The sequence below is a fragment of the Coregonus clupeaformis genome, chromosome 1, assembly GCF_020615455.1.
Source record: "Coregonus clupeaformis isolate EN_2021a chromosome 1, ASM2061545v1, whole genome shotgun sequence".
Taxonomy (NCBI): Eukaryota; Metazoa; Chordata; class Actinopteri; order Salmoniformes; family Salmonidae; genus Coregonus; species Coregonus clupeaformis.
The window spans coordinates 746,154-757,338 of NC_059192.1; the positions used below are offsets into that span (position 1 = coordinate 746,154).

The 11,185-nt window shown below is 41.8% G+C and overlaps 1 protein-coding gene across 1 annotated transcript; it reads right to left on the reverse strand.

Moving 5' to 3' along the window:
- Window positions 1–854: 854 nt before the first annotated feature.
- Window positions 855–3,943, reverse strand: znf511 (zinc finger protein 511). Its single transcript, XM_041898320.2, has 6 exons — window positions 3,400–3,943; window positions 2,736–2,809; window positions 2,039–2,240; window positions 1,782–1,915; window positions 1,356–1,613; window positions 855–1,031 (listed from the first exon to the last, which is right to left on the reverse strand). The coding sequence occupies exons 1-6, from the start codon at window positions 3,598–3,600 to the stop codon at window positions 962–964; spliced, it is 939 nt and encodes a 312-aa protein (XP_041754254.1). The 5' UTR covers window positions 3,601–3,943; the 3' UTR covers window positions 855–961.
- Window positions 3,944–11,185: the final 7,242 nt, after the last annotated feature.

Consider the following 11,185-nt stretch of genomic DNA (forward strand, 5'->3'; position numbering starts at 1 on the left):
AAAATAGCCTCCAACACTCTACTCAGCAAATTGGATGTAGTCTATCACAGTGCCATCCGTTTTGTCTCCAAAGCCCCATATAATACCCACCACTGTGACCTGTACGCTCTTGTTGGCTGGTCCTCACTACATATTCGTGCCAAACCCACTGGCTCCAGGCCATCTATAAATCACTGCTAGGCAAATCCCCGCCTTATCTTAGCTCATTGGTCACCATAGCAACACCCACCCGTAGTCTGCGCTCCAGCGGGTATATCTCACTGGTCATCCCCAAAGCCAACACCTCCTTTGGCGCAATTCCTTCCAGTTCTCTGCTGCCAATGACTGGAACAAATTGCAAAAATCTCTGAAGCTGGAGACACTTATCTCCCTCACTAACTTTAAGCATCAGTTGTCAGAGCACCTTACCGATCACTGCACCTGTACACAGCCCATCTGAAATTAGCCCGCCCAACTACCTCATCCCTATATTGTTATTTATTTTGCTCATTTGTACCCCAGTATCTCTATTTGCACATCATCTCTTGCACATCTATCATTCCAGTGTTAATACTAATTGTAATTATTTTGCACTATAGCCTATTTTATTGCCTTACCTCCATAACTTGCTAAATTTGCACACACTGTATATTATATGTATTTCTGTTGTATTTTTGACTGTTTTGTTTTACCCCATATGTAACTCTGTGTTGTTGTTTTTATCGCACTGCTTTGCTTTATCTTGGCCAGGTCGCAGTTGTAAATGAGAACTTGTTCTCAACTGGTTTACCTGGTTAAATAAAGGTGGGGAAAAAAAAAAAAAAATCATGACAAAGTATCACCTGTGCTATAACATTTGACACATTATCATGAGCTAAACAAACATGATTTATTGTCGAAAATATTATTTTTAAAACACACGCCAGACCAGACTGATGTAAGGGTCACATCCTGTCTGAGACTCATCACCTTCAAAGATTCTCTAAATCCTCCTGCCACGACCTCTGAACCCTTGGACAGAACCCTGGCCGAAACACACCGTCCTAGGAACCCTGGAGGAACAGAACACAGTCCACTAAACATATACAGTCCGTTCCTGAGAAGTGCACTACCGCGTCCCACGACAGCGGTTGTGTAGATCCAGCTATATGCCTCCCAATGTTGTGGGACTTTCATTTTGCATAGACTATGTAAAGGCATTGCAGTTCACCAGTCCCACTTCAAATATATTATTCTATATTCATGTATGCATTCAGGGTCATTGCACACCGGCTGTAGTTCTAAGGGAAATACATTAGAATCACATAGTGCTCTGGCCAATGTAGTGCACCATGTAGGGAATAGTGTGCCATTTGAGATTTGAAGTGAATACTGACCTGTAGGAGTGTCTCTCTCTGTTGTGCTGTGGTCTCTGTTGGTTTGTGGTGGGCTGGATGGTGACAGAGAGGATTGGGGCAGTAGCATGCTCTGTGGACAGCTCTACTGTGTTAATTGGGTTAGCTGCAGGGTCCAGGATACCTGGTTCCAGAGAGTGATTTAGCTCCATAGATTCCTCTTCCTCTGGTTGGTCAGGTTCCCTCACACTCATGGACATCTCCATACTTGTGCCTTCCTGCGGCAGATTCTTCTTCGCTCTGTAAGACAGAGGGAAATTGTTTTATCCTCTACACGCATGCATACACACACACATACTTCATTCACAGATTCTACCCAGCTCTGAATGCTGAGTGATGACTCATTCTGACACGCTTCCACCACCTGTTGGACACAGTGAGAACAACCCTTAGTGAATTTGTGTTTACATTTTGATCTTCTTGATCCTCTTTCCCTTGTCGAACCTGAAGTCAGAAGGGTACTTATGGATCTTGATCATATGGTCTTTCCTCTGTTCTCTGGTTCTGAACTTCAAACCACACCCCTCCACTAGACACTGATACTTGGGGGGAAAGAGAGAGAGAGAGAGTGAGTGAGAAACAGTGTGCAGAGGTTGGTCCAGGTCAAGGCCAGAGTGAGCAACATAATGAGTGTGCGTGCGTTTGTGTGCATGTATGTTAGCTACCATGTCCTGCCTTTCAACCAGGATGCTGAAGAGCGAGTCGTGCCACTCCTGGATGTGGATGTCGAGCAGGCGAGCGGAGGGCAGCGACCTCTGGCAGGAAGAACACACATGTCTGTGGAGCGTGTTATAGTGATGCTCATACTCCTCCACAGTCCTGAACACCTGGCTACAGCCAGATATATGACACCTGAACTCACACGGCCTGAGTGAAATAAAAGGAGGGGGAAGAGAGAAAGACGGAAAAGTCAACATGAGGGTTATTCTAATGACTTCTATTGACTTCAGACTTCAAATGCCAAATCTGGTATCAATTAGGCCTAATGCCATTTAGCAGAAACTAGACACTGTGACAATAAACGTGTGTTTTGTGACAGAAAGACATTGAATAATCAAGACTGAGGAAGCCATCATATCTTGAATGTGACTTGTCTTAGCATCTTGCATTTGTGAATGTGACTGCATGTACCCAGATTACTGTGTTAAAGCTGTTACTTCGACCGTGTCTCTGACTCAAGTCTCCTATATCACCTGACTAAGTAAACTTATCTGAAAATACTGCTCTTTAACAGTCATCAGCTATTTGTAACATTATGCCACATACTCATTCATTCTTTCCCATGCTCCACTGTATAACCATGTGAATGGGTTATACTGTAAAATCTGTTGTCGATCATCATTGTAATGATAATATTGGTACCTGGCTGTAGTTGAGTCATAAGCTGGGCAGGTAGAGAGGTTCTGGAGGTACAGGTGTCTATGTATGTCCCCATCCTAACACACACACACACACACACACACACACTACAGTCAGCTACACTGCTGTAGCTTCTCTGCATGTGAGAATACCACTGCTGGTGGTGGTAATGGTGGTATATTACCACACGTTAAAAAAGTACATTATTACCCCGAACAGCCCATCTTATATAGCATATAATATAATGACTATGGTTACATAAGACAGATGGATACCCTTCCTCTAACCTTAACTCTTTTAGCTAAGCGTTTAACTTAACCCTAAACCCTAGCCTAGCTAACGTTAGCCAGCTAGCCACCTAACTAGAATTCGTAACATATCATACGTTTTGGAAATTCTTAACATATTGTCGTTTTGAACATTCGTACCATATAATAGGAATTGTCATTTGTAACATATACTCAATGAGTGATGGACTACCACAATTTAATACATACCATACGAAACGTAACACTAAATGGACAGAATAATACGAAATGCTCTGAGACCTGGTTGTATTTCCTTATCTGCAGTCATCAAAATGCTAAAGAGAAAATTGGTGAAAAACACAGGCTACATTCAGTCTTTTAGCAGTTATAGACTTAGCAGCAGTAGCTAGCTAGATTACCTCAAAAAACTCGTGGTCCTTGTTTAGCAGTATCTGATGTGGAATGAAGGTGAACTTTAACTTCGCCTCCCTGTCCTGTGACGTGACCGAACTGAATAAACTCCTCGGACGAAAGCCCACCTGCAATTTAGGAATCGCGTCAATTCGTGAGTCGACCAAATCACTCGCTGTCAAAAGCTGTATCAATTCAGGCTGCAACATTGTAGCTAGTTTGCAAAAGAGGAATTTCTCACACTACAAACTGACAACGACGAAAGTTTGTTGTAGCTAACGGTTGAACTGTCGCACGTTTTGAACGTCATGGCCGTGTAATGCCGAGGCACAGTTGCCAATTCAAAATAAATGGGAACTCGGAAAAATATGAAGTCAAAGAAAGAGAAAGAGGCCCGAGTTCCCAAGTCGGAATTCCGAGTTGGATGACCGTTTACATTTTTTTTTTTCCCCGAGTTGCCAGTTATTTTGAACGCACTGAAGTTGGAGGTCGGAGCTTTACGAGTTCCTAGTTCCCAGTTGTTCTGAACGCGGCAAGTGCCTCGGCGTCACACGGCCATGACGTTCAAAACGTGTGACAATTCAACCGTTAGCTACTTCGTCTACAACAAACTTTCATCATTTTCAGTTAGAGAGTGACATAAGATATGTTTTAAAGGTCCGTGTACTTTTTGGCCAATTAATGATTCCTATTAGACAAGATACAAAACGAGTAAAGGGTCTTTCCTTGTTTATTTGATATGAATCTGAAATCAAACAACACAAACGGCTTTGTTTTTTAGTTTTTATTGTCTAAAGGAAATATTAAATAACGAGAAACTGAATATTGATTTGATTATTCAAATATATTGTTTTTAATTATATGGCGGAAGCAGACACTGATGTGGATCTTCAATCTATTAGCGGTAGAATCAAGGAGAATTTGAATATTGTCAGAGCTGTTCAGAGCATTTCATATGCAGCGGCTGTTAAAAGGGTTGAGGGTTCGAATGGTGCTCCTGCAGAGTCCATGGTGGTGGATAGGCCTTCACTGCAGGGGTTGCCTTTCACCAGCAAGACCCAGATATTTTAAAGGTTAAGAAGGTGGGCTTTGTGGCCTTTATAGCTATGGTGATTAATGTCACTGCCAAGGTGGAGAGGAAGTCTCGGAAAATAGATATCATTATAGATGCAGCGGCGTGGTTCCTGGGACTGAAAGACTTCTAGGTGGAGGAGTTGCATGGAGTATTGTCACAAGCCATACCACCCTCTCAGGCCCTAGAGCCTGAGAAGGGAGTTATGGAGATTTGATGGAAGGATGAAGTGGGAGTTTTGGTTTTGTAAAATGTTTTATTTGAATGGATTAAGTTAGTTTTCCCTATCATGTATGGATTTTATTTTTACCTTGTTTTTCTCAACCCGTCCAGTTGGTGGCGGCAACACACCTTTTTGGGTTGTAGTCCGCCATTTACATTTTAGTATTTTAGGAGACGCTCTTATCCAGAGCGACTAACAGGAGCAATTAGGGTGAAGTGCTCAAGGGCACACCAACAGATTTTTCACCTAGTTGGCTTGGGATTCAAACCAGCAACCTTTTGCTTACTGGCCCAACGCTCTAACCGCTAGGCTACCTGCCGCCATAAAACCCACAGAAGAACTCATTGTAGTTGGTTATGTGCCCAGTCCAAATTTGACTAGGTCAGTAAGACAGCCACTTCCACAACTTTTACAACCTTAAGCACTTTAACCTGTAGTCTATATAATTGTGGATAGGCTCAATAACATGCAACTCATCACCACAAGATTCAGTGCCTACGAGCTTAGACAACAACCACTAGATTTGACAGGAAAGCATGAATGTCATTCGATATTCCATTGTAGAGGCATTTTTTATCATGGGCAGGCAAGCAATGACCAATGATCTACACAGTGGTCGTGACCAATGGTGAACAGTTTCTAGTTTTGCCGATTTCAGGATCTGGACATTTCTGATGAGCCTATAGACCTACATCAATAATTAGGTATGATATAAAAACTGAGCTCTGTCCCGGACCTATGAGAATATGACGTGTTCTTGGAAACTCTCAGATGCGCAACCGAGCGTTTAAGACCTGACCCGTCCAGTCTCTCCTGGACTGCATCACCTTCAGTGACAGTCCCGGGGAAAAGTGTCTCACAGCTCAACAACCAAGTTGGCAATGCTATTAGGCTATGATTTACAATGTTTATTTATCTAAATATGTAGGATACTATGCCGTTACAATGCAGAGGCACAGAGCAGCTCATCATATAGCTGGATGGGGGGCATCGGATAAATTACTTCCCATCAATTTCACACATTGGTATTTTTGCAGTAGCCTAGCCTTGATTGTCAGGGAAATGTTTCGTAGAAGTATAGGCTACTTTGACTGCACAATTAGCCTACGATACGAAAAGTCTACTATTGAATAGGCCAAAAATATAGCCTATCCATTTAGTGAAATTAATGATTGAGGACAGGGGTTTATGCAGTATTCCATGGTGTCCGTCTCTATACCAGTGGTGTCAGTCAAGCGGTAATGCGTCCATAGGCCTATTGACAACTGTGCATCTGGCCCGCTTGAGGCAGGACTCAAATGCTACTTTGATTTAAGGCCTATGCCCACCACCGATGGGTCACATAGGCCTATAGGCTATGTCATCGTTGGATGGACTAAATCATGTAGAGCTATTTTGTGACAATGTATTTTTGTTGCAAATTGCTATAGGCCTATACTTAAACAAAATTGCATTGAAACTAATTCATAGATCCAATGATTTACTGTCCGTAAGCTATAGGACAGGGTACCGTTATATGGTTTGATGCGTCTTCGCAGTATTCGTGGGCTTCCCCACTGATACACGGTAATCCCTTGTTAAGTATGAACAGCCTCAGCTCATATACAGTGGGGAAAAAAAGTATTTAGTCAGACACCAATTGTACAAGTTCTCCCACTTAAAAAGGTGAGAGAGGCCTGTAATTTTCATCATAGGTACACGTCAACTATGACAGACAAAAAGAGAAAAGAAATCTAGAAAATCACATTGTAGGATTTTTCATGAATTTATTTGCAAATTATGGTGGAAAATAAGTATTTGGTCAATAACAAAAGTTTCTCAATACTTTGTTATATACCCTTTGTTGGCGATGACACAGGTCAAACGTTTTCTGTAAGTCTTCACAAGGTTTTCACACACTGTTGCTGGTATTTTGGCCCATTCCTCCATGCAGATCTCCTCTAGAGCAGTGACGTTTTGGGGCTGTCGCTGGGCAACACAGACTTTCAACTCCCTCCAAAGATTTTCTATGGGGTTGAGATCTGGAGACTGGCTAGGCCACTCCAGGACCTTGAAATGCTTCTTACGAAGCCACTCCTTCGTTGCCCGGGCGGTGTGTTTGGGATCATTGTCATGCTGAAAGACCCAGCCATGTTTCATCTTCAATGCCCTTGCTGATGGAAGGAGGTTTTCACTCAAAATCTCACGATACATGGTCCCATTCATTCTTTCCTTTACACGGATCAGTCGTCCTGGTACCTTTGCAGAAAAACAGCCCCAAAGCATGATGTTTCCACCCCCATGCTTCACAGTAGGTATGGTGTTCTTTGGATGCAACTCAGCATTCTTTGTCCTCCAAACACGAATGAGTTGAGTTTTTACCAAAAAGTTCTATTTTGGTTTCATCTGACCATATGACATTCTCCCAATCCTCTTCTGGATCATCCAAATGCACTCTAGCAAACTTCAGACGGGCCTGGACATGTACTGGCTTAAGCAGGGGGACACGTCTGGCACTGCAGGATTTGAGTCCCTGGCGGCTTAGTGTGTTACTGATGGTAGGCTTTGTTACATTGGTCCCAGCTCTCTGCAGGTCATTCACTAGGTCCCCCGTGTGGTTCTGGGATTTTTGCTCACCGTTCTTGTGATCATTTTGACCCCCACGGGGTGAGATCTTGCGTGGAGCCCCAGATCGAGGGAGATTATCAGTGGTCTTGTATGTCTTCCATTTCCTAATAATTGCTCCCACAGTTGATTTCTTCAAACCAAGCTGCTTACCTATTGCAGATTCAGTCTTCCCAGCCTGGTGCAGGTCTACAATTTTGTTTCTGGTGTCCTTTGACAGCTCTTTGATCTTGGCCATAGTGGAGTTTGGAGTGTGACTGTTTGAGGTTGTGGACAGGTGTCTTTTATACTGATAACAAGTTCAAACAGGTGCCATTAATACAGGTAACGAGTGGAGGACAGAGGAGCCTCTTAAAGAAGAAGTTACAGGTCTGTGAGAGCCAGAAATCTTGCTTGTTTGTAGGTGACCAAATACTTATTTTCCACCATAATTTGCAAATAAATTCATTAAAAATCCTACAATGTGATTTTCTGGAAAAAAATTGCTCAATTTGTCTGTCATAGTTGACGTGTACCTATGATGAAAGTTACAGGCCTCTCTCATCTTTTTAAGTGGGAGAACTTGCACAATTGGTGGCTGACTAAATACTTTTTTTCCCCACTGTATATAGGCCTATACTAAGCTCTTATATGTCCGCTCATGATGACATTTATAATGCTTATATGTGGAGGCTAATTGGCACTGAGCTGTTTTACCTGTATTCTGACAGGTTCAGGATCCTGGACAGTGTTGATAAAAGACGCAGGTGCTGAGAGTTCTGGATGAGAGGCAACGGGCGAGACTGATGCTTGTTTTAGCAAGCATCAGACATCCCTACCTCAGTGGACACATCTCTTGCAGTTTAATCTGATGAACTGGCCTCTCTTCGTCCTTATTAAAGTAAATAACTCTCACCACTAGGTCTACTCCTTGCTATCTTCACTCAAATCAAGGAGCAATTGCTGACATAATTCATCTGATTGCTCAAGATAAATATTGACAACCTGTTGTGCTTGTGTAGCTAAGCTAGCTAGCTATTATTATCATGTTGACTTTCTTTATCTGGGGTTAATTATCTAAATCTCTCTTTAACCGCATATATTTTACAATAACTGATTCGCTAGCAAGCCATCTGTTGAATGCTGTTCCAGGACCGTCAGTTTGTTTTATAGCTAAAATAGCTAGGCTAAGGCTAGCTTGCTAATTTGTGTACCGGTCAATTAAATTATATTTTTAGTAGCCCAACAACTAGAAGCCTGAAGCTACGAGACGAGCTAATACGAGCTGACTTGCTAGCTGTACTAGACAGACAGCATCAGTGCATGCGCAGCTAAAAACTAACTAGTTAGCAGCTACTAGGCTGGCTAGCGAGCTAGTTAGCTAGCTGCTAAACAAAACAGTTCTCTTGCCAATCAAAAGCCATTTGTGTAAAGACACCTGCTAAAGTAGAAGCTGAAATTATGTTGCAATGTGTTCTCTTATTTCACCTCTACTCACTGGCACCCTGGTCCTGCAGTGCCACAGCCTGCACCTGATTTCTAGCCTGTATCAATCACTAGCTAATTGGCTAAATTAATCACACTGGGTCTCCTAGCTAAGTAAACTTAACTCAGTCCATATACAGTGCATTCGGAAAGTATTCAGACCCCTTGACTTTTTCCAGATTTTGTTACATTACAGTGTTGTTCTAAAATTGATTAAATCGTGTTTTTCCTCATCAATCTACACTCGATACCCCATAATGACAAAGCAAAAACAGTTTTTTAGAATTTTTTGCTAATTTATATATTTTTTAAACAGAAATATGACATTTACATAAGTATTCAGACCCTTTACTCAGTACTTTGTTGAAGCACCTTTGGCAGCGACTACAGCCTCAAGTCTTCTTCAGTATGACGCTACAAGCAGATCCTCTCAAACTCTGTCAGGTTGGATGGGGAGCATTGCTGCACAGCTATTTTCAGGTCTCTCCAGAGATGTTCGATCGGGTTCAAGTCCGGGCTCTGGCTGGGCCACTCAAGGACATTCAGAGACTTGTCCCGAAGCCACTCCTGCGTTGTCTTGGCTGTGTGCTTAAGGTCGTTGTCCTGTTGGAAGGTGAACTTTCGCCCCAGTATGAGGTCCTGAGTGCTCTGGAGCATTTTTTCATCAAGGATCTCTACTTTGCTTTGTTCATCTTTGCCTCGATCCTGACTAGTCTCCCAGTCCCTGCCGCTGAAAAACATCTCCACAGCATGATGCTGCCACCACCATGCTTCACCGTAGGGATGGTGCCAGGTTTCCTCCAGACGTTACGCTTGGCATTCAGGCCAAACAGTTCAATCTTGGTTTGATCTGACCAGAGAATCTTGTCTTTAGGTGCCTTTTGGCAAACTCCAAGCGGGCTTTAATGTGCCTTTTACTGAGGAGTGGCTTCCGTCTGGCCACTCTACCATAAAGGCCTGATAGGTGGAGTGCTGCAGAGATGGTTGTCCTTCTGGAAGGTTCTCCCATCTCCACAGAGGAACTCTAGTGCTCTGTCAGAGTGACCATCGGGTTCTTGGTCACCTCCCTGACCAAGGCCCTTCTCCCCCGATTGCTCAATTTGGCCGTTCGGCAGGCTCTAGGAAGAGTCTTGGTGGGTTTACAAACATATATTTTGATAAATAGATTTGAAACTTCTATCTCATTATTGTAAATGGTGAAATAAGTATAGCCAGTTATAACTGTAATGGTTTAGCAGATAATAAGAAAAGACGATCAGTATTTACCTGGCTAAAAGAGAAGGAATATAATATCTGTTGTTTACAGGAAACAATTTTAGATTAAGTTGTGTGGGAAAAGGACTGGGGGGTGGTCGAAATATATTTCTCCCATGGGCAAAGAAATTCAAATGGGATGATGATATTAATTAACAGTAAAAATAAAAATAAAAAAATGTATCGGGGATTGGAAGTGATGCAGCAATTACATTGATGGAAGGTACAATCTATCTGCAATATTAAAGCTGATCTACCCCCGAAAAAAAAAAAAAAAGTACAGTCATTTGAATTGTCCAAACAGATCCTCAAGGTAGATGGATGATTTTAAATATGTTATTGGACCATAAACAGATATGGCTCATTAACCTATACGGTCCAAAAATGATAATCCACGCTTCTTTGAAAATATATATAATACTTTATCAACCCTACAAGCAATACAAGACTCATTTATTATGGTGGGAGATTATAATATGGTTTTAAATACCTCTCTGGACCGTAAAGGAAATCACACTACAAACTTTCACCCTCATGCACTTAAGGAAATCACAAATGTCATGGATATATTGGAACTAGCTGATGGAGGCTTATATATCCTGACCTAGTGAGATATACATGGTGGAGGCTCAATCAAGCTAGTCGTCTTGACTACTTTCTTATGTCATTCTCTCTGTCACCAAAAGTTACAAAAGTGTTGATAGGGGACAGAATGTGGTCGGACCATCAAATAATTGGCATATATATTACTCTTACAGAATTTCCACGTGAGCGAGGATATTGGAAATTTAATCAAAGCCTATTGGATGATAACTTGTTTTTAACTATAGGACAGAATAATTTATAACTGACTTTTTCCGACATAACATAGGTACAGCAGATCCCCTTATTTTATGGGACACTTTTAAATGTGCCTTTAGTGGCCATGCAATTCAGTACTCATCTCTAAAACAAAAGCAATTTAGGTTAAAAGAGTCCATATTAACAAAGGAAATGTAAGGACTAACAGTACAGATATATAGCAAATAAAACTACCATAGAGGCTCAGAATAAGTTAGAGGAAAAAAATTAAATAATGGAGGAACTTATTTAAGAAAAATCAAGTGTAATATATTATAAAAATAAAGCGAACTGGATGGAATATGGGGAAAACTGCACCAAATTATTTTTAAATCTT

Coding starts and splice junctions, on each gene's coding strand:
- znf511 (XM_041898320.2), bottom strand. CDS start 3,600: ATGTTGCAGCCTGAATTGATACAGCTTTTGACAGCGAGTGATTTGGTC. Junction 2,241..2,735: donor TATGACTCAACTACAGCCAG/GTACCAATATTA, acceptor TATTTCACTCAG/GCCGTGTGAGTTCAGGTGTC. Junction 1,032..1,355: donor AGAGAGAGACACTCCTACAG/GTCAGTATTCAC, acceptor CTGTTCCTCCAG/GGTTCCTAGGACGGTGTGTT.